We start from the raw sequence: 27,945 nt of genomic DNA, 5'->3' as shown, positions 1-27,945 counted from the left end.
GGACAATAATGTTTTGGGTGTTTCTGATCTATCTGCGAATCCGACATAGTTATTACGCGTGGTTGACACGGAGGGATCGATCCCGTGTGCCCATCGAACCAGCTGCTGATACCAGAACCGACTTCTCCTTGCGTCCTTGCAATAGCATATTATCCTGCTGAAGATGAGATGAGATGAGATGAGATGCGAGGTAGATGTTGAGTTTGATAAAGAGCAGTTCTAGGGTGACTAGGGTCTTTAAGGCGCGGGGCGGTCACTCGTCTGTCATGTTGTAATAAACGTGGCGAGGATTTCCGGGGTATAGATAAGAGCACTGTTGGACTGGAGATATCAGGAGTTGAGTAATCTTCTTACTTGTTGACTTACTTGTTGACCTGGGGATTCAGGCAGTCAGGAAAGCGGAAAATGTTACCTGTTTCAAGTATCCGTATATAACGTGGAAGGGTTGGATATAACAAGGAGTCAAGTCCTGAGTAAAGGAAGGTGAGTGGAAGAAGGAGGGGTGAAGAGGGTTGATGTCTCTGCAATGTTGTTCGAGAATTGATCCGGGGTTCTGATCTCAAAGCCCGGGCAGGTAGAATAACATACCTTACTTCTCAGGATCTTCAATTCTAAATGACTTTTCAGGGGGGAATGCTTTTCTCTCGCTAAGGTGCACCGCGGGTTATGTAATACGTCAAATTATTTCTGTCACGCTCTTATCAACCGGTTATCATCGACAGCGTCTTGTCGTCCGTGTTATCATCTACTATATCAGCAACGAGCAACATTCCCATTACCTTTACTTTTTGACCCCTATCCCTCATGTCTACAGACGCTTTCTTATATTTATTATATAACAAACTTATCTCCGTGAATAATGATCGCTGCAGCTGTCATCCCACCTTGCGAGGATTGATCATTCAGCCCCACGAGTACTTCTCCATCATATCTTGACCGGGCATCCTCTTTTCTCCGCCCGCTCTTTAACCTCTCCGCTGTCGATCCACCGAGTCCACCGGAACTGGATTGACCTTGAGGATACCTGTATCAGCCACAGACTGCAATAGCGATGTACCATGGCCGACCTTCGTGAACCAGAGGTCGTGAAGGAGAAGACTGATATTGCTATTGGCGATGACACCGCAATCGGGTCGGGCGACGTCGAGATCATCAATGCGTCTGGTCACCGAGATCAATTGAACCGCCAATATGGAATCTTCAGTATTTGCGGTATGGCCCTGACCGTCGACAACGCATGGGTAGCCATTGGAACATCCCTCAATGTTGCAATCTGTAAGTTTTTGCTTCATGCCAAGCCCATCTATTAGGTGCTTGGCCTAACTATTCTTCAACAGATAATGGAGGACCTCCTGGAGTGTTGTATGAGCTCCTTGTTGCCTCATTTTACTACTGCTTTGTTGCCGCATCGATTGCTGAGGTATGGGCATGCGACTCCACGCTTCCAAATAGCTATGTACTAAAGTGTCTCAGTTGGTGTCGGCCGTTCCTTCATCTGGAGGCGTCTACCATTGGGCCTCGATGACTCCAGGTCCAAAGTATGGACGAATCCTCGGTTTCTTCGCCGGCTCTCTCAACTTCTTTGGCTGGCTCTTCGATCTTGCTTCGATCGCATATGTCATGTCGGAACTCGTCATCCAGATGTATAGCCTCTATCACCCGGATTATGAGATCAAAGCGTGGAATATCTTTGTAGTCCTCGTGTTGATCACCTGGATCTGCATTGGCATCACGATCTTCTTCAACAAGTACTTGCCTTATCTCCAGCAATTTGGGCTCTTCGTCGTACTGGCCGGAGGCCTGGTTAGCATCATTGTCCTCGCGGCCATGCCTAAGTCACACGCCTCAACCCACTCTGTCTGGGCGGCTTGGGAAAACAGTACAGGGTGGCCCAGTGGTTTCGCTTTCTTGGCAGGTGTTTTGAACGGGGCCTTTACAATCGGCACTCCTGATGCTGTGACGCACATGGCAGAAGAGGTTCCTCATCCCCGGAAAGATCTTCCCAAGGCCATCGCCGCTCAAATCATCCTTGGCACAATCAGTACGTTTACCCCCTAACCACCCTACCAATGCTCCCCTGGAGGATCGAATCCTGACCTCTTTCACAGCCGCATTTCTCTTTGCCATCACCCTCTTCTACGGCATCAGCGACCTAGACGCCGTCCTGAACAGCAGCGGCTCCTTCCCCCTCGCAGAGCTATACAGCCAAGCCACGGGCGGCTCCCGCGGCGCCACCTTTGGGCTGCTCTTCATCATCTTCCTCTCCCTAGCCTGCTGCTTGATCGGGACCTTCCTAACCGTCGGCCGCACCTGGTGGACGCTCGCGCGCGACAACGCCACACCTTTCTCCGGCTTCTTCTCGCTCGTCAACGAGCGCCTCTCGTGCCCCATCCCCGCCACCGTCTTCACCGGGATCATGACCACTGCTTTTGGCGCCATCACGCTCGGTAGCCAAGCCGCATTCTCCGACCTGGTCGGCTCCTTCGTCATCCTCTCTACCGTCTCCTACGCTCTCGCCATCGGCGGCCATCTCTTCACCGGCCGGAAGAACATCAAGCCTGGTCCTTTCTGGATGGGCAATTCGGGGTACTACATCAACGCCATCGCCATCATCTTGATCGTGTTCTTCGATGTGATCTTCTGCTTCCCGGCGTCGCTACCGGTCGCGACTTCGACGATGAATTATAATAGCGTTATCTTGGTGGGTGTCATTGCGATAACTTTGTTTTGGTGGCTGGTGCATGCCATCAGGAAGTATCCGGGCCCGAAACTTGGAGGGTATTTGGAAACGCTGGATGGGAGGATTATTGAACCGGTTGATGTTTAGATTTTTTTTGTTTTTTTACTTTTTATTACGTTGCGTTGGCTCTGTGGCTTGTTGTATATCATATACCATCTCTAGACAGGTACATACAGTACGGAGAATTATAATTTTTAACCCCTTTCCGATACTAGTCAAGCCTCCATATATAGAAACGACGGGACTTACGCTTGCATATTTCCATGAAGCAAGGTAGGTATGGAACATTCGCAACGGCATTTCACTTGTATGTGTAGCACATGGAGATAGGTCTCCTTACTGGTGTAATTTCTTCTCGTTTTTGAATCATTATCATATTTCTCATTTCATATCCATAACATCATCCCCTGCAAGATATCCACCCATCCATGTACCCGCATATAGGCAGGCTATTCCTTCCTTCCTTCCAAGCCAACATGGGGTACAAGTTTTGTTTCCCCGAGGAGTTGTTCCATACAGTGAGTGAGTGCATAGTGCAGTTGAAGAACGCATATCACTCACTAATCAAGTTCGATCAGAGGTTCTTGTTCTTGGGTAATGGCAATTCCACGGCTAAACAGGAGCTTTGATTCCAGCCTCCCGTAAGACCCGTATATTCGTTGGTGCTGTATTCCCTTCTGCCTCTGCTGGTTTCTTGAGTTTGAGATACGCACAAGGATGGTATTGATGGTTTCGTTGCAATGGGTCGCTGGTCTTGAGGCTCCTCACGAGCATACGGGGGTTCGGATTGCTTTCCTGTGGTGCGGGTTGCCGAGTGATTTGAGCTTGCCGAGTGTTGACCTCGAGATGATCATCGGCGCTCTTGTGTTGGCTATTGCAGTTGTTGGTGAAATTCGGATGTCGGTGTTGCTGTGGACAGGACAGGCGTAGCTGAAATACACCTTATATTTCGCTCTGTGATACAATGCCTGTATGCTATGAGTAGCGTTTGATCCTGCTTCAGCAGTTCGAACTGCATACCAAGAATCGTTTCCCGCAGCCAATGTCCGACATTTGTGAGACCGACCGACTCTATATCCGCATGAGAGAAACCAGTCTAGTTCATCAGACAAGAGTGATTGCACAAGGCCGAGCCTTCTGGAAGAAGTCCCAAGCACTTCTCAAGATCTCGTCCGTAGGCGGAGAAACATGATACAAGCCGACCAGGATATGTCCTACTCCCAGCCGGCGGTAAACATTAGGGCTGCCGTTCACCGGCTCGATAATCAGAACCTCGTGACGGAACATCCATCGACCCGTTCCAGGCTCGACTTGCTGCCCTGATGTGTTTGTAGTCGTCATGATCTCTACACAAAGAGCATTTTCAATTCGAGATGGCATGCCTTGATCGAAACTGAAATATCCAACCGAGCAGAGCGAGTATTCATCTGGGCCGTTACCCAGAGTTTCAGCAATTGGATCCATGGTAAAGATAGGGCCGCGTGCTTTCCAAAGAGACTTCTGTTGACTTTGCACCGAGGAAGTCCAATATGTTCCAGATTTGACTAATTGGTTAAGCCCGCGCTCGTCTGATGGTAGAAATTGGATGTTGATGGGGCGGATTCGAGATTCCATCATGATGACTCCACCTGCTATGGGCGAAGTTAAGGGATGTCTAGTCCAGTAGACTTCAGCTTCGAGGATATTGGCTGTTCGGCGTATATTTTGTCCCCATATTCCGTTCACGGTGAAGTGTGACATGATGGGGCCATCAACTTTGAACCAGGACCATGAGGGCACATGATCAAGATATGTCAATCGCCTGGAGCCTACAGAGTACCATAGGAGTCCGAAATGGAGATCGTTCCGCCATAAACCCGCCAGGGGTTGATCGCCTGCCTCTCGTGTCTTAAGATACATGTTTGTCAGCCCTGCCAGCGCGGCTGCTTTGTCGCCCGTGTGAGATAATCCGAGTGTACTGTACACCTGAATCCATTCCCACCAAAGTTTGTAACCTCCATACTCGTCCTGCGAGATGAACTTGCCAGACCGAAAATTGCTCTGTAAAGGTGAAACAAGCCGGACTAGACCATCCTCTGAAAACAGATCGTTTCGGCATTGCCAATACAGCTGGTCTTCTGCAAAGTGAAGTACCCGAGGCGACAGGATCATCTCTTGAAAGGCCCAGGCTCGCCGCAACAGCGGCGATTTGCGTAGTGACTGAGACCCGACCGGGTGAAGTCTTGCATGGACAATTTCTGGGATATTATCTTTGCCTTCTAGCTCGAACACCGTCGCAGGCAGTCGAGGATTCAAAAGACTATCTTGACTTGAAGCTGAAGCCGTGGCGGCAATTGTGAGGTAGGCATTCTGATAAATAGAAGCCATCTTCGCAGACTCAATTTCCCAGTCGTCTGCATCGTCTTGAATAATGCAGAGTGAGTCAATCCATAGATATCGAATATTAAGCTTTCTCGCTATGTAAACAGCATCCTGGAAAGTACTTGGCAGGTTCGAGGTCAAGATCTGTTTCTGGTGATTGAGGATATTTCCCCTTGTTGTTTTGCATGAAATTGGCACCTTGGATGTGCCCCAGCAATGACTCAGAGCAACGTATGGAAAGTTGTACCCTTTGGGTGGATGAAAGAGGCGCACCTCGTTCGAGCCATTCTGGATGTCAACATCAATGACCCGTGTGGGCATGACAGAAGATGTTCGGAAACATCTGCCATGCTCGAAGTTGCAGAGTCGGAACCATTTGCGGATGGTCTTGAGACTATCCAGGAATCCGACAGGCCGGGGGAGACTCCAGACTGGGTTATCCAGGATTCTAGCGCAGTCTAGGAAGAATCAGCTCCAATGCGTGGGGAGCTGGCAACCAACGAAAACACTATAGAAGACATTGCAAACGATACGATGAATGCGAGATCTTTCGTATGGCGTACCTTCATTGGTCAGGGAGAATACATTTCTCATCACCGTTCCTGTCCACAGCTTCCCACTGAACATGATTCTTCTCCGTATGCCTCCCCCTCTACTCGATCGGCTCACCAAGGATATATATCTATACTCCTCTGTATTGGTCCCGTCAACTCCAGCGCATTGTGAACCATTGTTGAGGCCACTCAGGATAAGTCTGCACAATTGGCACCGGTAACTCGAGGCTTCGAGATCCTTGACTCGTTTGTGGTGTTTCACGTATGCGTCGGGAGGCCTGCACTCGAGGGCATGTTTGCAATATGTGCACAGCGACATATTGCTGATCAATATGGGACGCCGTGATAGTTGATCAGCGATATATCCTTTTGTAAAAGAACGTCAAGGGACCGTGAGGGATATATACAAGGTTCGATCTTGATATATGCAGATAAAAGGCTCATGCGACATTGTCATGATGCATGCAAGTAAGCTTTTAACACAATTCGGACAATCATGCTTCAGCTCATCTAGAACCTCCGGAGATGATGTCCCTTACAGCAATTGCTGTTGGTTATTCCAACCCCCGCATGGGCGGGTATGCAAGGAGGCGACCAGGTATCAAATGCGAAACCCATGGTTTGCGGCACAGCTCCCGAGTCCGTAGGCGCTGTACAGTATACATAGTAGCTATTGCCAGTAGAGCTTACTCTGTGTTACTAAGTAGTCCGAAGAACGTTTGAGTCTTGAGATGGCGTTCAAAGTAGCTTCTGGATAAAGGGGGGAGGGGGCGGGCTCCGTTACCCATCGGGGATATTTGTGCGATGCACATATATCACACTTCCAAGTGCCGTTACCAGGAGTCCCTGCCAAGATAATCCGTACGGAGTAAGGCGCATAAGACTGAAGCTTGTTCCAGAGAAGCTCGGTTTCTCCAGTTCTGATTGTCCTATCAAATTGTTGCATCGGCTTCAAATGGTGTCTTTCTTGGAGATCAGAGAGCTCAGGTGCCTCGTGGATCTTTGGCCATCTGCAGTGCCGTGCCACATCCGAAGTGGGTTTTAACCTGCTCACGGTGGCCGAGATAAGTCGCGGGCCTTAATAATAATCACCTGCGAGTTGCGGCGCAGCCACATGTGTATTTGTTGCACAGCAAGCCTATGCTTACTCCGTAGGAAGCGATACTTGATAATGGTGAATCAACGTTACAGTCCTTGGGATCTGCATGCCACTTACTTTATGTGCCATCAATACCGTAGATGCCCCTCCATGCCCCTCATTCCCCTCAATCCCCAAACTCCCGAGCCTCGCACTCAAATACCACAAGCTTTAAGGAAAACGTTCCTATTGAGGATTTGATCAATTAGCCGCCTTGTACCTCGAGACTCATCTGCGGATTTGTGAGAGACTCTATTCTGTACAAGAACATTGCCCCCGCAAGGTCACTGTGCGGCGAGGACGGACATGTTGTACATAATGGCGAAGCAAAGGAATCCCATGCTTAGTCGGCATTAGAATGCAGATGATATGGGGAACGCAAGGGTACACAACGCAGTCATTGCACACAATTGTATCGGTGAACTATGAATAGTCTCTCAAGCGATAGGTTTTGTGATCATCTGCAGTTTCCAGGACAGGGCAACTTTGCACTTTGATTGGTGATCGACCTGTTCGCATTGACTGTTCCTTGATGTGTAAGTGATTGTGTAAGAGAGTGTCGGGAGACCCACGATTCATTCCATTGATTTGACCACTTCTAAATGCACTGACCGGAATGGGTGTATAGGAGAGCTTCATGGTTTTGGACATTGTATCGATGAAGATAAAGCAGGACGATACGGATCAGCAACTGCGTTCCTATCACGTGATGGATATCTTATCAATTGGAAATTCTTGCGACGTACCTATGGACCAACCCCGCGTTCTGGATTACTTCACCTTGATAATTGATTCATCTGCAACACTCCGGATCCTGGTCCTTCATTGCCAAGCATTTCGAATAACACATTCAATTCTTTCTGCCGAGTAAGACCATCCAATGGCTGCGGAAAACTACCAAGCTGCCATCGACCTCATCGACGAAGCCCACGCCCAAGACCCAAACATCGTCACTCTCGACGGCCAAAATGTCCCCTACGAGCTGCACTATGCCCAGAAAATGACACACTACCTCTCCCTGCGTGCTCCTGATGCGTCTCCGGTCCTCAAAGTTGCGATCCGCGCACAGCATTTCCGGCGATGGGAAGTGCCCCGCGATTCCTATCCGATGACGAAAGCCGGCTACCTGAACTGGAGGAGCTTCTTGAAGAAGAGGCAGGCTGATCTAGCAGCTGCGATATGCATTGGATGCAACTTTACAAAGGAGGAGGCAGAAGAAGTGGCGAAGTTGATACGCAAGGAGGATTTGAAGAAGAATGAGGATACACAAATATTGGAGGACGTGGCTTGTTTGGTGTTCCTGGATGATCAGTTTGAGAATTTTGAGAAGGAGCATGACGAGGAGAAGATAATTGGGATATTGAAGAAGACATGGGTGAAAATGAGCGATAAAGGACATGAATTGGCGTTGAAGATACCCATGTCGGATTCGAGTAAGGCGTTGATCGGGAAGGCTTTACAAGGGTAAGGGTGGACGAAATAAAGTACTGCATATATACTTCCTGATTTGGAGTTCACATTGTTGATATGTCAGAGAATGCTTGTCTTTCTAGACGGTTCCCTACGCCCATTTCCTTGCACTTATCTCTTAGCAGCCATTGTTCCTTGCTCTTTCAATCTCTACTTCTTCAGGCTCCATTCTAGCTATACAGTTATAGCTCCTTTTCCAATCTATCAAAGCGGCATATGATTGAAACAAGTGTCCATTTCGTGTGAATGGCGCACCATGAAATCATGTCAAAATCCTTGGCTTGTATTTCGATATTGATCCAACTTCTTTGCTGTCAGAAACGACCACTTTCGTGGGAGTTACTACTTCTATATAGGGAAGAGAGAAAGATACACCTTCTTGAATCAATCCAGGAAACCGTTCATGGTGAGTACCCTGAGATAGCGCACCTTTTCAAAAAAGATGACAGCTCATCAAGCAATATCTTAAGGATGTGTGTGACACACTATCTGTTCCCCTCGAAATATATGGGAACCAGATGATCATTAAAGGTTGAGTAGAGCCAGTTTGACAATCTAGTCATTATCAGCCATGTGACTCGATACTGGTTGCGGAATTATCAAGATGGAGCACAGTGATATGTGGATCCCAGCGGCTGAGGATATTACTTAGTGGATATTCATACTCATGTATCAAACATGGCCCGCCTATTTGGAAAATGGCCCAAACCTCACAGAGAAGCAAGGGAACTGACGGGGCAGATATTCAACATATGCTACGGAGCATTTCGAACTTGTGGGGTCTTTGTTCGATATTCTGAAGCTCTTTAGACATGTGGACGATCATCCGGAATACAGCAAGTGGCCGTACCAAGTTATTTATTTGCAGCATATGCATTTTTACTAGGGTAAACCATCGGTGAGATGAAAGATATTGGGATGACCTTTCCATTGTTGCAAATTTTCTGGAAAGAATTCGCTGCCTCCAACTAGATGATGCAGCTGTCAGCTGACATAAAGAAATCAGCACGAATGTTATTTGATTAAGGGAGGTAAGATTGATGACTGCTACTAAGCCATAGGATAAGAAGAAGATTGGGCGATCACCTGTCGATCCCCCGCATTTTACGTCCAACCTCCTCTCTTTTTTCAGTACCACGGGCCCTTGCATCCCAAAGTAACCCCGCCAACAACGAACAAACCTCGTATTTCAACATCACAAGGCTGACAACAGCGTCACTAACTTACTCTATACATCGATACGAGCTGTCGGTTGCCTGAATCCACACGTTTAATTCCTTTAACGTTTCCATGTGCCTTACCGGAAACGTATGGTTCTTACAACGTTCCATGCAGCGCCACACCCGTCGTCCCCGCCAACCCTTAAACATGCGGTCAGGGTTCGCAAGAATCAGGGTATCTGCATGTCAGGTGCCAATAGGAAGCAAACAGGTGACAGCGCAGGTGAAGGATCGACTTCGTTATTTCGTATCGCAGGCTTCGTGTTTGTTGTACGTTGTGTTAATAGATGTCGAGAGCCGTCTAGTGCCGGCTTGGCGAGCTTCAAGATAAGGCAGTATGGAGAGAGAGGGGGGCATTTTCTGGAGAAGTTATTTATATATTTAGATATATAAGTATCCCTTCATCGCCCACCCAAAATCGAGACGAATCTTCCACAGCAGGAAACTCGTCAGATCAAATCCTCCAAGCTCACTGTGATTCCCTAATAAATAAGAGGAGGAAAGAAATCAGGCAAAATGCAGTTTCAGATTCTGGCATTCACAGCTCTGCTCTCGACTGCTCTTGCAGCACCAGCTGGTCTTCTATCTACCCGGCAGTCATCATCACCAGGCTGGACCATCCGCTCGTTCACAAGAAGTTCGTTCTCTGGCATTCCTTCCTTCCCATCCATCCTCTTCCCTTCCCCTTTCCATGCCACTCACCACACAATTCCTCCTTCGGAATTCTGAATACTGACACAAAAGAACAGACTGCACTGATCCGAACATCTGCACCTATACCTTCTCCATCGACGTTAATAACGGTAGCAGCACGCCCGTGCCCTGCACTATTGTCGATACCGCGGAGCCCGCAACCACGCATTCGTTTTACGGCGTGCCATGCACGCAGGTCCGTCCCCCCCTTTGCCTCCCTCTCCTTATCAACTTCCCCCCCAAAAGAAAAGAAAAGAAAAGAAAAGAAAAAAGCTAACGTAAGAAAACAGGCGAATAACTTCGCCGTCTCATGGGGTTGGAATACCCAGGATGATTTCACCGTCTTGACGCTTGTCAATCAGACGGCGCTTCAAGAAGCGTTTTTCGGCTACGATCATCCGAATGTGGGTTTGCCGGTCGTGAGCTATGCGGATGTGGGACCGAATGCCGTGCAGCATACTTAAGGTAGTTTGGGTCATGGGTGTTGGAGGAGAATGGGGATGGAAAGGGGGATGGATGGGTGAGCACTGAGGAGGGATAGGATGGATGGATTAAAGGGGAGGGAGAATTGTGCAAAAAGTAAAGTATGTTTGGTTGCTTTGCTTTGCTTTGTTTTGCTTTGTTACAGGATGGTAGTGAGGACTGGTAATGATGGCTAATAATATCATAATGTTGAAGAGACATGACAAAAGATTTCTTTATGATTTTATCCCTTCGGGAAAACACGTCGTTGTGGCGGTGATTTGCGAATAGCAACTGTAGCTTGAGTGGAATAGTACATTTCATATTTCTCATATCGCATTTGGTCTCTGCATCTAAGAAGGGTTTTCGTGCTTCCTAACCCCCATCATCCAAACGCCATTTATTTATCCTCCCGACGTCCCGTACCTACCTCCAATATACAGGACAGAATGCCAGGCCAGGCCAGGCCAGGCCAGGCCGCCGCCAATCAATCAATGATCCATGGTATTTCATCCATCACAAAGCCGCCACGCCACCATTTAAATACTCCTGAGTGGACCTCTACCATTCATATACAATTGGGTCCAATGGTTTGTTTTTTCAACAGCTCTTCTTCCGCCCAACTCCGGACCTTTTCTTCCTCCCGCCAGTCATGCGCCCACACGCCGTACTCTGATCCCCCATATTATCATTATCGTATCGCTCAGTGCCCACCGTCACTATCTTTACCACGTTGCCTAACCCAACCGCCAGGGATCTCTGGCCAAACTTTTCCATAGGTCCCAGACTACTCACCAAGAGCTCGGATGACGTTTCCGTATCCCGGGAGAGTCGGATTGCACAGTTGTCTCCGCGGAGGGAGAGGGACCATACCTCCCAGAGATCGTCTGTATCTTCCCCGGGTTTCAGACCCTGGGTGTGTCGACGAGCGAAAGCGCCTCGTCGTCTCAACCCCCAGGTTGCAGGCCGTCGAGTATTGATCTCCTTATTGCTTGGGTTGCAATCAACTTTACGCACTCCAACTACGTAGCCGACTGGCAGTACGTCCCACGTCCCAGGCTGTTCAATAACGTGAACAGACTCCTTCACCATTTGTGTCTGGAGAGAAGTCTTACTCCCGATGGTCCGCGGATCAGGAAAATGAATAACATCTCCTTCCCTCTTCGGCAAGTAGGATTGAAGGACACAGTCACCCTCTTCCGTAGTCGTATATGCGAATGCTAAGTAATCTAGATCTAGAGAACCGCATCGTGGCCTTTGACGCATAGAGTGGAAACAGCGTAAGGTGTCCTGTTTCATGGATTTTGTTGCAAATGTGCAAATGACTCTAAGGCTAGTGATGTCGATCAATTCTACCATGTGCGTTCGCACCGCGAGGAAGCAGGATAGAGCTGGGAGAGGCAGAATCGATGATATTTCATCAGATGGGGCGGCGTCGTTCGAACAGGGGACCTCTTCGGAAATCCAATTGGGGTCAGCTTTGTAAGCAACATGTACACATCCGCGTCGGGAGGATGTAATGACACGAAGTGGTGGGCGTGGGGCGTTGTGTGAAGGCGCCTTTTCCGCGTGTATACGGACGCAAACTAGGGGCGTTTTGCAGATTTGGAGGGTGGTCTGCCGGTTGCTTTCTATATGCAGTTCCGACATTAGGCCGTTGTGTCGAACTAGGATGACGGGGTCGATGAGCTCTGATCGTGAGGAGCCGAAGATAAAGGCAGCAGGAGTACGGCCCTTCACTTCAACTTGCATTTTTGGACCCCATCGCCTCTCCGGAATATTCCACAGTGCGACGAGGTCTCTGGATGAGAGAAGTGCGAGCCAATTTGAATCGTTATCGATAGCCATGGCCAGGACTGGAAAGGGGTCAAAATCTGACTCGGGGTCTTGAATGACATAACTCTTTCCACTTCGAACATTCCAGACTCTGATCCGTCGATCCAAACCAACCGATACAACAACGCCTTCATTTGATGCCGTCAAGAGGACGACATCGAGAGCGTGGCCATGACTCAGGGTCTTGACTGAAAGTAGCGGTTTGTCCTCAGGCCGATCATTGGCTTCTCCTCCGGGCATTTCGTCCCATAGCAGATAATTCATTAGCAACGCTACCGCCGCGATAATTAGGACTACAGTAATGATGAACTGTGCTGATTGGTGCCTCGCGAAATCATACGCAGCAGGCAAAAATGGTCGAACACCAAATTTCGTGGGTGTCCGGTCGGAACCGCTTAGAACAAAAACCAAGGGGTCGTAAACGCGAGCGATATAGCTATGGGAATTGGGCTTGATAAGTGAAATAATCTCGTGGGCCGTCTCGTGATCCTGCATCTGCAGCCATTGTGGGAGAGTTTCTGCTTGATTCACACCACCGGAGAGAAAGGTTGGAGAGCTCGGCCGGGATAGCAGCTGTCCTGGTTTTAAATGTCGCACGAATCTTAATGTTGTTTGATAGAAGCTGCTCTCGGAGAAGTGCCATTGAGCGGCAATTATAAAACAAATCATGATAATGGTTCCAGCTATTCGAGTCGAGACCGGTGCATACCCACGGACCAGAGCCTTGGTCCAATTTGATCTTTTCCTGATATCTGGAAATGCATAACGCTGATGACGAAGGGATGCCCGAGAAAGAGCATCGCTCAGTTCTGTTCGTCGCAAGTCAATACTCAAAACAGAACCGAAGAAGGTCAGTAGGTAAAAGAAATCAAAAGTCAAAGCAATCATAGCAAAAATGCAGAACGAGGCTACTCCTGGAGACACGATTCTCGAGAGCACCCATAATACGAACAGATTTTGGGCTAGGCCAAAAAGTGCGATATGCCCAGTCAGACCCAAACCCTCAGCCATTCTTGCTGCCGCGGAACTTTCCGAAGGTGTCGTGATGACAGCGTTAACGAGGCGGAAAATGTTTTCCAATCCGATTGTCAGAATGACAAGGGGGTACGCCTCTCTAGGTAGCTTTGACAGATCAATCTTGAAGATGGCACAGATGGTGAAGCTTGACATGATGGATCCTGTGATCTGAGTAGCGACGGCGACGAGGAGACCGAGTTTTGACTTTAGGGCTCGCAGTTGTGACAAGCTGACGGCGAAATAGAAAGTAGTGAGAGCATATGCAAGTCCCAGGGATATATTATCATGGATCGAGAGCGGCTGAAACCGGATTTCGTGCAAGGTACTGGCAAGAGTTCGATTATCGGCAGGATACATACGCCATCTGTCAGAACCTCGCCTCGAAATTTCTTGGACTTTCCTCTCCCATTGTCTGCCGACAGGTGAGTCTAGCATGTGCGCCAACGTGATAACCAGGGCATCGGCAGCGACGAGTCGGTGATCTTCAAATCGTTTGCCACCGAGAACGACTGAAGGCCGAAGGGTAACATTGACAGAGGTAGATTGGTGAGAACCTCGATTGACGGTCGTGATTATATCCGTGTCATCGGCAATTTTCTGAGACGAACATGACCAGTACTGGAGAGGGGAATGGAAGAACCAAGAGGAATTACTCAAGCCATTAATCGCGTGTAGAGTATCCCGAAGATCTGGTGTGAGGTCGGTGTCAGAGAGCGCGTCGACATCGATTTCGTTTGAGCGCCTTCGCGGATCGAAATAGGCGGTCGGCCCCAATACAAAGTCTTGTATTTCCAATGCATTTTGTAGAACGTCCGGTTCCAAAGCCTTCATATAACTACCTGCTCGACGTCAGCGGATGGATACAATAGCTAGAGACCGCTGGATACCGTGTACCCAAATCGACCGGATCACAACATCAGGCCGAGTATGGTAATCTCCGTCGAAGGGTTGCGCAGATGTCCAGACATGGTGCGGCAGATTCGATGCGCCGTTGGTGAAATTATTCGTATAGAGGAAGGGGAAAGGATAGATCAGAAGTACGGCGGCGGCGACTGATACCAAGAGAGTGACGACAGGATGGCGCGCTGCGTGGTTCCCGTATCGCGTGAATGCAATTCGGAGAGGATGCTTCGGACCAAGGGCTGGCGGTTCAGTCGTTCTGCAGCGGGGTTAGTTGATACGATGCCGCGATATGCAGGTTCAGCAGGTGAACATACCCTCGAAAGGGATACAGCAGGTACCAAATCATCGAAGCCAGCCTCTTGGCAAATATACCAGACAAGACAGCGGCGACAGCTTCTATGCGACGGGCTTGAAGATTGTCAGTCGTTCTCTTTTGTCACTGCGACGGCCAGCTTGAGAAATCTGTTGGGGTCCTCCAACCTTCGGACCAGTTATCCCAAACGCATACGATATCGAAATTGGTTTCCGGCAGCGATCATTGTTGATTGATAGGGCAGAGTACACGAACAAGGGTTCTGGGAGGGCCGTTCAATGGTGATTTACCGCTGCAAATAATTCCATGGCGATGAGAACTCAGAGTCCGACGTTCAGGGACCAAGGCAAGCAAATGGATACCTAAGGCGACAAGAGCGGTTCGCCCCGTTGCTTGGCGTTATCGAAGATGGGATGCGCAGATGAGTGATGGGTGATGGGTGAAGGTGAAGGTTGGAGGTTGGAGGTTGGAGGTTGGCTGGAGATGGCATGATAAAAAAATTAGAAATTGGAGTTGATTGTGGCACATGGGCACGGCATTTGTTGTATTAATTTTCTGTTTATTCTAACGTTGCCCCGCAGGTTAACATATGACTCCTCAAGCGCTCAACAGTGATAGAAAGCCCTATATAAGAAAAGGTCTCCAGCGGTCGTGTTTGCGAGGATGACCAGATATGTTTCGATCTTGACCTATGTATAGCGCATCGTTGAGTTGTGCGGATCAATCGTCGATAGATTGATGACACGGGCAACATGAATGCCAGCGCAAGTCCTCTTTTTTCTACGAGTGAAGGTCCAGACTCCAGACGTGCAAACTCGAGGCCTCCAATAAGCGAGTCGACGATTACACTCAGATTAAGCGATAAGCGATAAGGGGTATGTGGGGGAGGGGGGGATATGGGGGATATGGGGAAACCAAGACAGAGCGGTCTGACAAACACCGGCATGTAGCTTATTGTATGTGATCATATCGGATATGGACCTTCATTCCATACATCTTCTACCTGGCATGGCGGAACAGTATACTTCATCTTTCCCTGATCTAATGTGGAATGTGAAGACGCTCGTAGATCAAAGCTGAAAAACGGAGCTCGTTATTCCAAATTGACCCCCAAATTGGCCTTTGAATTCCCTCTGCCTACAACGGAGGTTGGTATCGATCGAAGACTTGCGTCATGCGTTGGTAGCGTCGATAGTACACTGTGTATCCAACATATTATACCAAAACCGGATCGGAGCCTCAATGAGGGCTCATAAGGAAGCTGTTCACGCTCTGTAAGGTCGCCCGACTTGGATTTGCATCAGGCATCGACGTTGAAATCCATCCTAGACGACGCCTGATAAATACCTTGTCAATCTTAGCCATGTTGGTCCTCTCGTCCCGCAAAACGCCTTGTTCATCAAAAAAGAGGCATAGCAGAGCCAGTGCCACCCCAATTGAAAGATCCTTGCCGCTTTCACAGGCAATGACGATGTGTTTGTCCTTCTGTGAATGCTTCTCGGAATCTGATCCAGACAAGAGGTTTCCGGCGAAATCAACAATGGTAGGCAGTGCCATGCGAAGATTTCGACTTCCTAACTTATGAGGACCAAGACCCACGTCCAGCCTCGTTTTCGAAATCCTCCACGCGCTCTGCTCTGTAACCTTCGGCAACAGGGTAATTGTGTAAGTATCGGTGCCCATATCCTTCGCCTCTATTGCGGAAATGGATGTGACAAAGAGACAGGAAGTCGGCTTTACGCATCTCATCAGATCCCCACTCCCAGTCCTCGTTTCCGCGCTGGCCTGAACAAGCGTTCCGATGAGATCTGGTAGGTCGTTTTCAGAAGTTGAAAGCAGGGATTCGCGATGGGCCCAGAATATGGACGGCGTGAGACCATGAGCCCAGTTTTCCGTATCATCTCCAGCGCCTTGGATGTAGCCTCCTTCACTTACCTCCCCGCCTGAGACTCTGCGTGAAACAGTGCAGCATATGATGGGGTGGAAATCCTCGAAGATCTCGTCGGTCGGGGAGAGGTGGGATTCCGGAGTTATCCAGATTGGACGCAGTGGTTTCGAGATATGGGTTTTGAAGACGTCCGCAGACATGTTCAGGGCTCGGAGGGAAGTGACGAAGGTGGGTAGGAGGGCAGTGATTTGGGCATGTTCGGATTGGGAAATGACTTGCGGCGGCGTGTATAAATCATGAGATTGAGGCTGGTCGGGGAAGAGGAAGCGGTTCATTACACTGCACCATATTGGTATAGTCTTACTCAAGGCATCCGGCATCCCTTCGAACTATCAGCATTGCAACAGGTGCTTGTTGGAGCGCGCACTTACTCTTCCCACGTCTAGTAGAATCTACAATGATACACCTTAGATATATTTAGCATCAATTCTTCAAACTATACGTCCAAATGGTCCAAACGCACCCATCATTTGCCCCGATAATGTCCATGAGATGCAAGTTCAAGCGTCTTAAGCTGAATTTCCAAACCCCTGTGTGTCCATCTGTGCTCTTGAAGTATGCACTCCCGCCTTTATGTGCCGGGTCAATATACCAGCTTCCGCATCGTTCGTTTGCTATCAGGGGCCTGCTGTATGCAGATGCCACTCTCTGCGCAAAGGCCGCATCTTCTTGGATGGATTGCAGACGGTTGTGAATGGAGAGGGTCGAGCGTTTGAGCTCACCGAGCGTCTTGGAGAAATTGTGATTTGCTTGCTCGGAGAAGATCAGATCCGATGCAGTAGGACCTGGCATTTGAGAGAAGTTATCACATATATATATATCTGGAGTGCAGAAGTCGCAAGGCTGAAAGAAATTCGGTTTGCACACATAGTCTATACGGAACACCGTACTTCCTCCGACGTTTACTTCGACATTTATATCGACGTCTGCCTCCTTTATAGCTCCCTAACCTTAGGTGGTTTTATATCGTGTACAGATTAGCCATTCAGTGCGAAAAGCTGAAGGTTGGGTATCCAAAGTTACTTTCCTATCTCTCTACATTACGCACATGCCCTAGTCTCGATGCTCACCCATTCTTTTACCAGTTCGAGAGAAGTCCTGGGCAACGTGTGCTGATTGTGCTTACGAACCTGTATATTTCACTCATTTTATCCATCAGACAATGTTATGATATATTAGGGCCGTATGTGTCGTAATGGTGGTGTTAGTTGATGCCTTCATGTTTTCTATATAGGGATTCGGCCAGCCACTTGGGTCAAGCGGCAGCCGTGAAATGTCCGGGTGTGTCTGTCATCATGAATTTCTCTGAATATCTTGCACTAGATTTTGTTCTTCTCGCTGTTTTTGGGGGCTGTTCTATGAGGAGTTCACATACCTAGAAATATATCTTTCTCGCCGTTCCTCTTCGTGGGAACCCGGGAACAACCCCCCCCCCCTTTTTTTTTCTTCCCCTTTTCTTCCCTCTCCCGAGCCAAATGTCTCCCATCTATAATCAAGCAAAGGCAACTCCGCCATTTATTCTCAAAGCATCTAAACCTCTTCTAACAAGCTCAGTGTGACTCGTCGGTATTTCGTAATTCAATCAACAACCAGGAAAGACACGACGATGCAGAGAAAAAATATGCCGAGTACCCACGTTTTGCAAATCAAAGAACGATACACAGACCTATCCATCACTGGACTATCCAACTTCTACCCCAGTATATGATGCAGAAGGCTTGATTCACATTATGGAGAAGAGAGATTATTTTCAGGAGCGTTTTGCGACGGGACGGGTATATCATATAGCATGAAGTTTGACTCGGACCTGTCCTTCAAATCACCTACCTACCCTGACCTTTTCTTTCTTCGAATCCAAGAGCTTGATTCATAACGGATTTCTAATATCCTTGACTGACCATCTTTTATGAAGCTTTTCGGGAAGGAGTGTCAACCAAATAAAGAAACAAAACTCCTAATACCCCGATAATGGCTTTTTCTTTTTTAAAAAAAAACATGGGAGTACCCATCCTTCCTTCCTATCCATTGCTAAATTATAAACATATATCAATTGAAGCTTGAAGTATACAGTAGTACCTAGAGAAAGATCTTAATCCAAAAAATTATTTCTTCTGCATTTGTGAATCGTCGGTCGAGCGATTGCTGTCTTTTGTGAAAGTTTGGGTGTGTGTGCGGGCAAAAAAAAAAGAAAAAAAAAAGGCGAAAAATGAGTTGAACAGAGTGGGACTCGAACCCACGCCACTTTCGTGACCAGGAAACTGTATGCTAAGGAGACCTTAACCTGGCGCCATAACCAGCTCGGCCATCTGTCCGTGTTTGTTGGGGTGCGAGGTGGGTATTTGGATATAGGTATGAAGCTTTTTGAGAAATGGTCAAGTCAACAACAAGTCATGGATTTTATACCCTTTTTGATCGTCGGGAGGCTTTGGGTAATTTTTCATATGTTTGGTTTTGATTTTTTGAATTCTCGACTTTTGAAGTTCTTGATTTATTTGAAATGTTCGTAATTCGTAAGCCATGTAGAAGCGCAACCCGGAAGCAAGCAGCCTTAGAAGAAATGAAAGATACAGAACGCTAGACACAGGCAGGAGATGAGGGCTTATCTTAGGTCTATGATATAGGTGTAGCGACACCAAGTAATCAATCTAGCACCCCGCTCCCCCGCATTCTCACTTCTCAATGCTCTCTGCTCAAGAATGAAGGATGATTTGAGAAACCTTTTTCCACCGCTCAATCATCCACTCCATCCCAGAGAATAACAATAATTCGAAACATCAGATCTACATCTCTGATCTAAATCTTCGATCTAAACCTCATCGTTCTCTATCTTCTTCAACGCGCTCTCGAACTCCGACCAATGATTCATGATAACCACACACCCCGCATTCTTGAGTACCTCTCTCATCTGCTCCTGCTTCTCCGGTTCGTAAGAGCCCGTGTACCCGATCGTCTTAATATGCGCTCTGAACGCCGCCGTCGCGCCGCTCTTAGAGTCTTCAACCGCGACGCACTCTTCTGCGGTTTTGCCGAGGACGTTCATAGCGTGGAGGTAGATGGCGGGATTCGGCTTTGATGTCGGTTCAGGAAGGGACGTAGCGGCGGAGAAGATATGGTTCGGGTCAAAGTACTTGTCTTGTCCGACCTTCTCGACCGATGCTTTAACACGGCGCAGGGCGGAAGAGGAAACGACGGAGAGCTGATATTTATTGCTCTTGGCGAGCTTCTCTAATCTGCATCACAGCGGGAATTAGAAGGTGTTTGTAAGTGGACGGGGGGAGGTGACGAACTCGGCATCAACACCATCACAAGGCCTCAAACTCTGCTTCAGTTTCCCAATCACCTTGTCCTCCTCCTTGCTGACGTACGACTCCAGCTCCTCGTCGCTCATCTCGTATTTGAATTTCGCTTTCAAGGCGACCATCATGCCGCGGAAGTTCTGGCCGACGAATTCATTGAGGAGTTGTGGCCCGGTATCTGCTCGCTCAGACCTCATTAGCATACATCTTATTCTCTTTGCGGAATTGGGGAAGAGAAGAGCGTACAGCGATCAGGGATATTGCGAGATTCGAGGATCTCGTTGGCGAGGTCGGCGCATGCTTCGAATGCGAGCTCTTCAGAGAGCACAAGCGTGTTGTCGCAGTCAAAGAGGAGGGTTGTGATCTGGTTCGATTAGCATGGTTCAGTGTATTGGATTCTGAAAGGAGGCTGTTCATCACTCCTCGAGCGAGCGACGATCAGGGGGGATCGGCGGGGTAAATGGGAAGTGACGTACTTTAGTCATAATGGCGGATTGAGTCTTGTTTCTCGTTTCTCGTTTCTCGTAATCTTGGGGATTTGGAATGGATGAATGGATGGTCGTCTCTACCGCGACAACTACGGATGCTCGTCTCTCATAACCAATGTTCGGGAGGGTTCGAGGAGTGGAGTTGGCAACCCCGCCTTGAGGCTTGTGCTGCGATTCACAGTGTGGCGGGGGTTTCACCTTTTAGCCCGTGACATTGCCGTTGCCTCCCCAACCGTTGCCTCTCCAACCGGCGCTCCTGAAAAGCCGTTCCGAAATATTCCTGGTTCCGGGAAGAAGTGATCAAGGAGCTTTGGGTCATGGCAGGACAGTTATGTATAGAAAGTTCACAGCGAGATAGCACGTCTCTCCATACTAAACATACCAGAGAGTAAAAATAATACATTCATATAATATACCGGTTCGTATCATCCGTACGTGGCTATCGTGGTCCCATATGCCCTTCCAAAACGCCTCGATGAAAGCCAACCTATCCAAACATTCATCTCCTCTCCCCCATCCTCCTCATATATTCTCATACCGCGCTGGGGGAAAGTGGATTCTATCGCTATGCGTCTGCTGTAGCTGGAGTGCGCCACTATACCCCGTATACGACGTATCTTCTTCCTGGACACTGGGTGGCATATAGCTGGACGCAGACTGTTCGTACCTCTCACTTCCGGAATAGTCGGGAATCTCATGATCGTCTTGGTTATGCACCGGAGCGTATTCGTCGTGTGGAGTGGTGCTGAAGGCCTCTTTATCCGGATCGATCATTTGCGCATTCATAGGCGCGCGGCTGGTGCCCGGGAGGTAGCCTTCTCGTCTGTAGTAGAAGAGGGCGTAGAGCGATAGAAAAGTTGTAAGGATAAACAGCAGCCTTCATATAAACCATCGGCGATCAGTAAAAGGCCTCTTCGTGAGAGGGGCATGGGGGGAGTACCAAGTAAGCACTCCAAAAGCAACAACAGCCTTGCTCAAATTACACCCACTCCCGCATTTGCCCGTCCCATTCCAACTCGCCACTGCAGCAAAGGCGCTCAGCCACATAATCATAAAGATGCCATCCACGATCGCTAGCGCATAGGGGTTTGCGAATCTTCGAGTGCGTGGGAAGCGGGGGCACATAGTTTCGTAGAGTATGGCTGGGATAGTGAGGAAGCACTGCGCATTGCACGTCAGCTATCTTGTATGATTTTACCACAGAAGGGAATAGAGGAAGTGAGCCCATGGCGGTAGGCTTTGGCAGAGAGGAGAAGGAAAACCTACAAGCCCGAAATACCACCCAGCTCTCCCATCAACCGTAGCACTCGACTTAAACACCGCGATCTCAATGGCCCAAGCAACGAAGATGAAGACAGCCTGCGTGACATGTACTCCTAGTTTTACGTTCAGGAAGTGGTGGGGATCGAATTCAATCATCTTGGCGCTCTTCCGCTTGATCTTGAAACTTTTGTTGTTTGCAGGATGCGCGGCCGCGAGGTGAAGGAGATGAGTCGGCGCAAGTATGGAGATATTGAGGAATGTAACTACTTGCCAGGCGGAAGAAGAACTTGACTGGGGCAAAAGAAGGGAAATTGGATGTTTGCCTACGGAATCACAGGAATAGTCTCAGCCGGAACAGAGAGGCTCGTTGCTATCCGCGTTGCTCAGCTGGTTCAACACCTTGGTCTCAGCCTCCGCCTCAGCCACATGCGCTTAAAATAGATTGGCAGGAGGCTGACCGGTAACGATAAGGTAACATTGGCATGGTAATTCGACATATCTTCAATAAATTCTGCATAAATCGACCTGCTTAAAGACGGGGCGGGTTGGGGCCTGTAAACATAATAATAATGAAACCCCACAGGAATTTGTGCCGGCACAAGTAGTGCGGGTGAGCTCATCCGCCGCTTCGGCAATACTGTTACGTCTAAATATCTGTTGCCGAAACTCTATATCCGTCTCTCCAGAGTCCACCTCTGTCCGATAAGATATGATTGCTCTCTTATCTCTTTTCCTATAGTCTTTTGCTTTCCTTTCACTTGTAGATGAGCAATTCCAGTTCCAATAGCTCGTCATGCCCGGATCCAAATCCCCCCAAAACGGGGTCTCGGAATCCTCGAGCTCACGAACTGATGAAGAAACCCCTCTCCTCTACGACAACGACCAGCTGAAGCCCCCCTCCAACCAAACCACCACTGAAGAAACCGTCGTCGTCGACGAGATCTCAAATAGACTCCTTGTAGTAACCCTCGGCAGCATCTACTTTGGCGTCTTCCTTGGCGCTCTCGACAGCACTATAATCGCAACCCTTTCCGCGCCCATCTCCACATCTTTCAACTCACTCTCCCTTCTCTCCTGGCTTGCATCCGCCTATTTAATCGCCAATGCAGCATGCCAGCCCCTCTCCGGCCGCCTCACCGATATCTTCTCCCGTGGCACCGGGCTCGTCGTTTCCAACGCCCTGTTTGCGGCCGGGAACCTGATTTGCGGTTTGGCGACGACCGAATGGACTATGATAGCGGGCAGAGTGGTGGCCGGGATGGGCGGTGGGGGAATGATGGCCATCAGCACATTTGTGGCCAGTGATCTAGTGCCATTGAGGAAGAGGGGCGTGATCCAGGGCATAGGCAATATCTGTTATGGCGCGGGCGCGGGTCTAGGCGGGTTGTTTGGGGGCTGGGTGAACGATACTTGGGGGTGGAGGGTTGCGTTTTTGAGCCAGGTACCGTTGGTGGTGGTTTCTGGGACTCTGGTGTTCTTCACCGTCAAGATTCCGGCGAAGACGAGCGCCAAGTCGAAATTGTCGAGGGTAGACTTTTCCGGCGCTTTCACCCTCGTTGTCACGTTGGTGCTTCTGCTCCTGGGTCTCAATTCCGGAGGCAATATCGTGCCTTGGACACACCCACTTGTCTTGATATCCCTAAGCCTCTCAGTGGTGGCATTGGCGGCCTTTGTATGGGTTGAAGCAAACTGGGCGAAGGAACCTGTCATCCCTATTAAGCTCTTGCTCAACAGGACAGTTCTAGCTTCATGCCTCACGAATTGGTTTACGACCATGGCCACATTCATGACGACCTTCTACATCCCCATCTTCTTCCAAGTCAAAGGATTATCCACCACTGCAGCTGGCCTCTACCTTATCCCCCAGAGCATCGGCGCATCCGTCGGCTCTCTCGGTTCCGGTATCATCATGAACCGCACGGGAAAATACAAAGCGCTCGGGTTGCTCGTCCTCACTACATTCGTCGTCGGCACCGGTCTCCTAAGCACGCTGACATTCCGCACCCCGGAAAGGATCGCCTTCATATATGCCTTCCTCATCGGCACGGGCTACGGCGGCATGCTCACCGTCACGCTCCTCGCGACCATCTCCGCCGTGTCGCACGACCACCAAGCCGTCATCACCTCGGCGACCTACGCCTTCCGCTCCACAGGCTCCACCATCGGCATCACCATCGCGTCGGCCGTGTACCAGAACCTGCTCCTCTCGGGCCTGCACCAGCGCTTCGACGGGCGCGACGGCGCAGCAGATCAGATCCGCCGCATCCGGGACTCGCTCGAAGAGCTGAAGAAGCTGCCGCGCGGCTGGCATGATGGCGTTTTTGAAGCGTATAGCATCGCGCTGCGCGGTGTGTTTTTGACGGCTCTGGGCTTGGCTCTTCTGGGTCTCGTGGCTGGCGCTTTTATGAGGCAGCATACGCTGCATAGCAGTATTAATCGTAGGGATAGCCATTAGATTGGCTTGGTCCCTAGGTAATTCTCCGGTGGGTAGGTGGGTATTTAGATGTTATATATGTATATACCTATATAGAGAGAGAGAACAAATGCGTGTTATAGAAGAGATCTATAGACCTTACTTTACGAATAGATACATACATACCTTACATACCTATAGAACAACCTAAGATTTTCGAATATGCTATTCTTACAATATTAGAGTTGCTTACCTATATGTCAAACCGTGCTCTACCCTAGCTCCCTAGGTACCTTATATTAGACTTTTGAGTACCTAGGTACCTAGTTAGGGAAAGGGGGGAGGGGGATCGCTTCGTTCGCTTACTATGATGCACGTGATAACCCCCCCTGTTTCCATCTACGAGCCAGATAAGGTAAAGGTAAAGGTGCGAGAGGGGATAGGCTGATAGGTAGCTATTATAATTCTGAGATGTAAGTTAAATGGAGGTATAGTATGGTTTATTTAGGTGTTAAGAACTTGTATGTAGGAGGGTGGATAGTGGTCGATAGGTAGAGGTTTATAAGTAAGGTAGGTATGGAGATATATATGTGTATATAAATAGATAGCATTTAGATTTCAATATATGATTGCTGTGATGACCTCCCTCTACTTCCCATAATTACTGATTCTTCCCCACCTCCCTACCTCTCCTATCTACAAAAACCTCCTCGGATCCAGACTCGCCACATTAGCGCTCTTAGCCTTACCCTCAAACACAAACTCACTCATCAGCTTCCCCGTCGCGCAGCTGTTCTGGATACCCCAGCACGTATGCCCCGTCGCGAGCAGCAGGCCCCGGATACCGGTCTCGCCGATCAGCGGCCCGCCGCCGGTCGACACAGATGGGAGGTAGCAGGCTTGTCTCGCGAGGATGGCGCCCTGGCGCAGAGGGGTGGAGATCGAGGATACGTAGTCGATGATGTCTTGGCACCGGTCCGGGTCGCATTGGACGAGGTCGGAGGATTTGGGGAGGGGGACTAGGTGATCGCCCTCGCCTGGCGCGGTGGGTGGGGTGTCAGTTTATGTGAATGATGATTGACTTTCAATTTGATGGGGATAGAAGAGTGGTGAGGGGGAGTGAGATGAAATAGGGTGGGGGAGGGGGGGACGAACCACATGCGTAAACCGTCCCGTCAGGTCGGGCATACATCTCCGGGCTGACCGTCTTACCATGTCTCCGGACCCGAACATCGCCGCCTCCTTTCCTGCCGAAGTCTCGGGGCAGGTCGATCTCGGAGAAGATGGCGTACGGCGAGACGTCGGCTTGCACGACGACGCTGTGAGCGCGCATCGCATCGATCGGCGCTTCAGGGAAGATATGACTTGTCCATGGACCGGCTGCTAGGATGACATCTGAGGCCGGGAGGGTATGTATCTTCTTCGTTTCCTTATCCTCGTACGTCACGGCCTTGACGCCGTGCGGGCCCGTATAATCGATGGCGGTGGCGGATCCCAGGATGACTTTCGCGCCCGCTTCGACGGCCAGGTCCGCCATGGAGGTGGTGAAGAGATAGGGATGCACCTGTGCGGTTGTGCGCGGGTCGCCCATCTCTGAGTACCCGGTGACGGCATCGGCATCGAACCAATCCAGGTCTTTGGGGATGCCTTTCGCTGCCATCTTTGCTTTGGCATTCGGGTCCGTCTTGGGGAGCTTCTGCCATTCCTCTCCCTTTCCTTCTGCTGCTTCCCCGCCCTTGGTGTCTGTGGGCTCATGAAGACGGCCTCTGGCGCTCAGAGATCCGCAGTGGACGGCGCGGTAGCCCCATCGGTTCGCACCGTCATGTTCCTTGGCTAACTCGGCGTGGAGTTTGTAGGAGAGGGGAACGATGTTCGAGGGATAGGCCCAGAGCGCGAGGAGACCGCCTGCTTTGCCCGATGCGCCCGAGGCAATGGATTGCGATTCGAGGATTGTGATGTTGTGGCGTTGAGGGGAGTAGGAGGGGTGCCGTGTGAGGAAGTAGGCGGTGGTGCAGCCTATGATTCCACCTCCTGCGTTTCCAGCACATGGTTAGCAGTTGGGATGAGAATCAGCGATGGGGAAGGAGTACCTATGATTACGATGTTCCGCTGTGGTGTTTCTGAAGCCATGGTGTTGAGAAATCTCCGTGCCACGAGGGTTGTCGACATTGATGTCATGCAGAGACCAGCAGCATCTTATTAATCAGGAAGCTCTGGCTTCAGCAACATTGTTGGTTACTATGAGCTACGCTTTGCGTTGTGGAAGTGAGAGACTTCACATCTTCTCCTGTACAGGCTTGATATGGGATTCTCTCTCTTCACGTATGCTTCCTGATCCCTTGTCATGTGTATCGGGGTAGAAGTTACTCCTCGAGTCCTAATATCAAAAATCAAAAGCCAAGCCCGAGGCAAAAGCCAAATCAAAGCTCAGCCACCGCCCTTTTCTGCCCGGTCACCGCCCTATTCTGCCAACAGCTCCAGCTTTGAAAGCTTTCAACCCCAACAGCAATTCTCTGATGTAAAAGCGTAGTGTATCATTGGTAATTGCTTTCCCGTTCTAGACTTATTCTAGCTGTGCAAACGTGCCCCTTGTCTTGTACGGGATGAAGACCATGGCGACCTCGTTTTGTCATCAAGTGCCAAGAGCGCAACCCTGGCAGGCTGGCAGAGGCCAGAACCGGCCGCTTGGTCAGATTCAGAGGCGAAACGCTTTACAAACACCAACAGCAGCCATCCTCTCGCCCTCTTATTTAATCCCAGCGTCGCGCGTGCATCTTGATTCCAGAATCCTTTCTTTCCTAGATGCAAGCACCAACCCGCCTCTTCCACAGCGTCTTCAGAGATACCACCCGGCGCATCGCTCACGGAGTTCGGAAGAACCACCCCCCGCTTTTGAACCTTGTACGTTGATGACCGCATCGCATCGCATCGCATCGCAGCCCGCCCCCGCATAATAAGCTCTACCGTTCGATGGTTTGGCACATCATAGATAGATAGCTAATAGCGATACGAACAGTGCACATCAACACCCCCGATCCAACGAACATACGTCGCGCAGGCCCAGAGAAGAACCATGTCGTCCGCAACCAGCTTCTACGATTTCAAGCCTTTGGACAGTACGTGCCCCCCGCGCTCCCCCTCCCTCCCTCTTGAGAGAATCTCGAACTAAGACCACCCCCTTCTTCCCATCAGAGAAAGGCGAGCCCGTTCCCCTCGAAGACTACAAAGGGAAAGTCGTGCTTGTCGTCAACACGGCCTCGAAATGCGGTTTCACGCCACAGTACGAAGGGCTCGAGAAGCTCTACAAGACCATTAGAGAGAAGCACGGTTCGTAATCAGATTCCTCTCCTCTCCTTCCCTTCCCTTCCCTTCCCACCCTCTCCCAACCGTGCAAGCAACTGACGCGCCCTTCCTCAAGGCTCTGATTTCCAAATCCTCGGTTTCCCATGCAACCAGTTCGGCGGCCAGGAGCCCGGCTCCGACGACGACATCCAGTCCTTCTGCCAGCTGAACTACGGCGTCACGTTCCCCATCCTGGGCAAGACGGACGTTAATGGTGACAAGGCCAACCCGCTCTTCGAATGGTTGAAGAATGAGCAGCCGGGCCTGCTGGGCTTGAAGAGGGTCAAGTGGAACTTCGAGAAGTTCCTGATTGGCAAGGATGGGAAGGTCAAGGGCAGATGGGCGAGCACTACGAAGCCTGAGAGCTTGGAGGCACCGATTTTGGAGGAGTTGGCCAAGGGGAAGAGCGAGTTGTGAGATGGGAGCGGGATTGCGGGTGGCGTATTGAGGTGTGCGGCGATAAATTGATCAAGGGAATTTGCTTGCGT

At 49.7% G+C, this 27,945-nt stretch overlaps 12 protein-coding genes across 12 annotated transcripts; 6 read left to right on the top strand and 6 right to left on the bottom strand.

Annotated features, from left to right (window-relative positions):
• Positions 1–828: 828 nt before the first annotated feature.
• On the top strand, positions 829–2,950 carry M430DRAFT_121730 (hypothetical protein). The gene is made up of 4 exons (XM_024861815.1): positions 829–1,275; positions 1,338–1,420; positions 1,474–2,041; positions 2,109–2,950. The coding sequence occupies exons 1-4, from the start codon at positions 1,059–1,061 to the stop codon at positions 2,825–2,827; spliced, it is 1,587 nt and encodes a 528-aa protein (XP_024721182.1). The 5' UTR covers positions 829–1,058; the 3' UTR covers positions 2,828–2,950.
• Positions 2,951–4,480: 1,530 nt separating this feature from the next.
• Positions 4,481–5,422, bottom strand: M430DRAFT_101556 (hypothetical protein; the record flags this gene model as incomplete). The annotated part of the gene is made up of 2 exons (XM_024860721.1): positions 4,481–4,939; positions 5,012–5,422. Coding segments are annotated over 2 exons (870 nt in total), but the record flags the coding sequence as incomplete, so codon positions are not given.
• Positions 5,423–5,530: 108 nt separating this feature from the next.
• M430DRAFT_244368 (hypothetical protein) lies at positions 5,531–5,978 on the top strand. Its single transcript, XM_024865063.1, has one exon. The coding sequence runs from the start codon at positions 5,640–5,642 to the stop codon at positions 5,874–5,876; it is 237 nt and encodes a 78-aa protein (XP_024721180.1). The 5' UTR covers positions 5,531–5,639; the 3' UTR covers positions 5,877–5,978.
• A 1,573-nt stretch (positions 5,979–7,551) lies between these two features.
• M430DRAFT_35232 (hypothetical protein) lies at positions 7,552–8,335 on the top strand. The gene has a single exon (XM_024866702.1). It carries the CDS (start codon positions 7,674–7,676, stop codon positions 8,259–8,261), a length of 588 nt encoding a protein of 195 aa, XP_024721179.1. The 5' UTR covers positions 7,552–7,673; the 3' UTR covers positions 8,262–8,335.
• A 1,587-nt stretch (positions 8,336–9,922) lies between these two features.
• On the top strand, positions 9,923–10,816 carry M430DRAFT_58917 (hypothetical protein). Its single transcript, XM_024868763.1, has 3 exons — positions 9,923–10,120; positions 10,233–10,372; positions 10,467–10,816. Exons 1-3 carry the CDS (start codon positions 10,000–10,002, stop codon positions 10,638–10,640), a joined length of 435 nt encoding a protein of 144 aa, XP_024721178.1. The 5' UTR covers positions 9,923–9,999; the 3' UTR covers positions 10,641–10,816.
• On the bottom strand, positions 10,783–15,010 carry M430DRAFT_140445 (hypothetical protein). Its single transcript, XM_024862664.1, has 4 exons — positions 14,875–15,010; positions 14,709–14,802; positions 14,379–14,650; positions 10,783–14,333 (listed from the first exon to the last, which is right to left on the bottom strand). Exons 2-4 carry the CDS (start codon positions 14,738–14,740, stop codon positions 11,239–11,241), a joined length of 3,399 nt encoding a protein of 1,132 aa, XP_024721177.1. The 5' UTR covers positions 14,741–14,802; positions 14,875–15,010; the 3' UTR covers positions 10,783–11,238.
• A 936-nt stretch (positions 15,011–15,946) lies between these two features.
• M430DRAFT_102459 (hypothetical protein) lies at positions 15,947–17,447 on the bottom strand (the record flags this gene model as incomplete). The annotated part of the gene is made up of 3 exons (XM_024860797.1): positions 15,947–16,977; positions 17,027–17,061; positions 17,119–17,447. 3 exons carry the CDS (start codon positions 17,445–17,447, stop codon positions 15,947–15,949), a joined length of 1,395 nt encoding a protein of 464 aa, XP_024721176.1.
• Positions 17,448–19,461: 2,014 nt separating this feature from the next.
• M430DRAFT_50812 (hypothetical protein) lies at positions 19,462–20,436 on the bottom strand (the record flags this gene model as incomplete). Its single annotated transcript, XM_024868170.1, has 4 exons — positions 19,462–19,885; positions 19,943–20,129; positions 20,198–20,315; positions 20,428–20,436. 4 exons carry the CDS (start codon positions 20,434–20,436, stop codon positions 19,462–19,464), a joined length of 738 nt encoding a protein of 245 aa, XP_024721175.1.
• A 525-nt stretch (positions 20,437–20,961) lies between these two features.
• Positions 20,962–21,858, bottom strand: M430DRAFT_102427 (hypothetical protein; the record flags this gene model as incomplete). Its single annotated transcript, XM_024860796.1, has 3 exons — positions 20,962–21,316; positions 21,380–21,600; positions 21,706–21,858. 3 exons carry the CDS (start codon positions 21,856–21,858, stop codon positions 20,962–20,964), a joined length of 729 nt encoding a protein of 242 aa, XP_024721174.1.
• A 551-nt stretch (positions 21,859–22,409) lies between these two features.
• M430DRAFT_121711 (hypothetical protein) lies at positions 22,410–24,297 on the top strand. Its single transcript, XM_024861814.1, has one exon. It carries the CDS (start codon positions 22,496–22,498, stop codon positions 24,155–24,157), a length of 1,662 nt encoding a protein of 553 aa, XP_024721173.1. The 5' UTR covers positions 22,410–22,495; the 3' UTR covers positions 24,158–24,297.
• Positions 24,298–24,811: 514 nt separating this feature from the next.
• On the bottom strand, positions 24,812–26,245 carry M430DRAFT_102469 (hypothetical protein; the record flags this gene model as incomplete). Its single annotated transcript, XM_024860800.1, has 3 exons — positions 24,812–25,152; positions 25,271–26,146; positions 26,206–26,245. The coding sequence occupies 3 exons, from the start codon at positions 26,243–26,245 to the stop codon at positions 24,812–24,814; spliced, it is 1,257 nt and encodes a 418-aa protein (XP_024721172.1).
• Positions 26,246–26,958: 713 nt separating this feature from the next.
• On the top strand, positions 26,959–27,874 carry M430DRAFT_140431 (hypothetical protein; the record flags this gene model as incomplete). The annotated part of the gene is made up of 3 exons (XM_024862663.1): positions 26,959–27,231; positions 27,308–27,442; positions 27,534–27,874. The coding sequence occupies exons 1-3, from the start codon at positions 27,189–27,191 to the stop codon at positions 27,872–27,874; spliced, it is 519 nt and encodes a 172-aa protein (XP_024721171.1). The 5' UTR covers positions 26,959–27,188.
• Positions 27,875–27,945: the final 71 nt, after the last annotated feature.

The sequence above is a fragment of the Amorphotheca resinae genome, assembly GCF_003019875.1.
Source record: "Amorphotheca resinae ATCC 22711 unplaced genomic scaffold M430scaffold_6, whole genome shotgun sequence".
NCBI lineage: Eukaryota > Fungi > Ascomycota > Leotiomycetes > Helotiales > Amorphothecaceae > Amorphotheca > Amorphotheca resinae.
Note: the sequence above shows the minus strand (reverse complement) of the source record. Positions and strands in the feature narration are given on the sequence as shown.

Excerpts from the sequence above, each read along its gene's own strand:
- M430DRAFT_121730 (XM_024861815.1), top strand. The coding sequence starts at position 1,059 with ATGGCCGACCTTCGTGAACCAGAGGTCGTGAAGGAGAAGACTGATATT. Across the intron at positions 1,421-1,473 it reads TTGCCGCATCGATTGCTGAG|TTGGTGTCGGCCGTTCCTTC; the intron begins GTATGGGCATGC and ends AAAGTGTCTCAG. Across the intron at positions 2,042-2,108 it reads AATCATCCTTGGCACAATCA|CCGCATTTCTCTTTGCCATC; the intron begins GTACGTTTACCC and ends CCTCTTTCACAG.
- M430DRAFT_244368 (XM_024865063.1), top strand. The coding sequence starts at position 5,640 with ATGCGAGATCTTTCGTATGGCGTACCTTCATTGGTCAGGGAGAATACA.
- M430DRAFT_35232 (XM_024866702.1), top strand. The coding sequence starts at position 7,674 with ATGGCTGCGGAAAACTACCAAGCTGCCATCGACCTCATCGACGAAGCC.
- M430DRAFT_58917 (XM_024868763.1), top strand. The coding sequence starts at position 10,000 with ATGCAGTTTCAGATTCTGGCATTCACAGCTCTGCTCTCGACTGCTCTT. Across the intron at positions 10,121-10,232 it reads CATCCGCTCGTTCACAAGAA|ACTGCACTGATCCGAACATC; the intron begins GTTCGTTCTCTG and ends ACAAAAGAACAG. Across the intron at positions 10,373-10,466 it reads ACGGCGTGCCATGCACGCAG|GCGAATAACTTCGCCGTCTC; the intron begins GTCCGTCCCCCC and ends GTAAGAAAACAG.
- M430DRAFT_140445 (XM_024862664.1), bottom strand. The coding sequence starts at position 14,740 with ATGATTTGGTACCTGCTGTATCCCTTTCGAGG. Across the intron at positions 14,651-14,708 it reads CTGCTGTATCCCTTTCGAGG|AACGACTGAACCGCCAGCCC; the intron begins GTATGTTCACCT and ends ACCCCGCTGCAG. Across the intron at positions 14,334-14,378 it reads CCGGTCGATTTGGGTACACG|CAGGTAGTTATATGAAGGCT; the intron begins GTATCCAGCGGT and ends GCTGACGTCGAG.
- M430DRAFT_121711 (XM_024861814.1), top strand. The coding sequence starts at position 22,496 with ATGCCCGGATCCAAATCCCCCCAAAACGGGGTCTCGGAATCCTCGAGC.